Below are 844 nucleotides of genomic sequence, written 5' to 3'. Positions count from 1 at the left end.
CAATATCGCTATGGCAACGCTCCCCATCGCTCCGAAGGCAGCAGCAAATGCGCCTTCCCGCCGCCGGGCGCAGACCCGGACGTGGCTTCCCCGGCCCGGCCCGGGTCAGCGCGATACGGGTCGGCGCGACACGGCCCACCGCTCCCCCACTCCCACGGCTGCGAACCCCTTACCCGGCAGCTTCAGCGCCCGGGACAGCACCGTAGCCATACTGGAGAGGAGCAGTGCACATGCGCGCCAACCCCCTCCCTCTCCGCGCCTTCCTGTGGCCTGGTGGGATTTGTAGTTCGGCGGTGTGGGACTCCCCTCGGTGGAGACTGCGTCGCTCCTCGCTGGGACAGAGGCCTCCACCTGGGAGGTGCCGCTCTCCCGCGAGGGCGGCTGCTCGCCTGCATAAACTTGGTATTCCCACCGAAACCGAAGCTCTTCACTAATTCAGTTGCCCTTCGTTTCCTCCATGTTGTTTTAAGAGAGCAGAGACCCATAGTGTGGTGAGGGCCTGTGGCAGGGAGTCGTGACCATGGACAGTCCAGATTTACACAGCCCCTGCTGTGTGCTGGGCGCAGGCTCATGCAAAAATATGGTTGTTGTCTTAAGTGGTTTACACAGAAACTGCCAGTTCTCTAAGTTGTTCTTGGTATAAATATAGACCTTCTTTTTTGGGAAGTTTTTAGTTGGAAGAAATCATATTTGTGGATTTTGTTTTATTTCGCAACATTTTTTTTCACTTAATTACAGCACAGAAGACCTCTAGGGCGTTTTCCAAAGCTGTCCTCGATCTTCACCATAGCCTTCTGAGGTAAGCGAACAAGTGAACTCTCCCTTTCCCATGATGGGGAAGTTA

At 55.9% G+C, this 844-nt stretch overlaps 1 protein-coding gene across 1 annotated transcript in view; it reads right to left on the bottom strand.

Moving 5' to 3' along the window:
- Positions 1-211, bottom strand: part of KIAA1467 (KIAA1467 ortholog) — a 20,834-nt gene extending 20,623 nt beyond the window's left edge. Inside the window, exon 1 of the mRNA XM_010194471.1 lies at positions 174-211. Coding sequence (XP_010192773.1) covers positions 174-210 — 37 coding nt within the window. The 5' untranslated portion in view covers position 211. The remainder of the gene's footprint in view (positions 1-173) is intronic.
- Positions 212-844: the final 633 nt, after the last annotated feature.

Source organism: Mesitornis unicolor, unplaced genomic scaffold, assembly GCF_000695765.1.
Source record: "Mesitornis unicolor isolate BGI_N332 unplaced genomic scaffold, ASM69576v1 scaffold29581, whole genome shotgun sequence".
Classification (NCBI taxonomy): domain Eukaryota; kingdom Metazoa; phylum Chordata; class Aves; order Mesitornithiformes; family Mesitornithidae; genus Mesitornis; species Mesitornis unicolor.
This window is presented reverse-complemented; position numbering and strand designations above follow the sequence as displayed.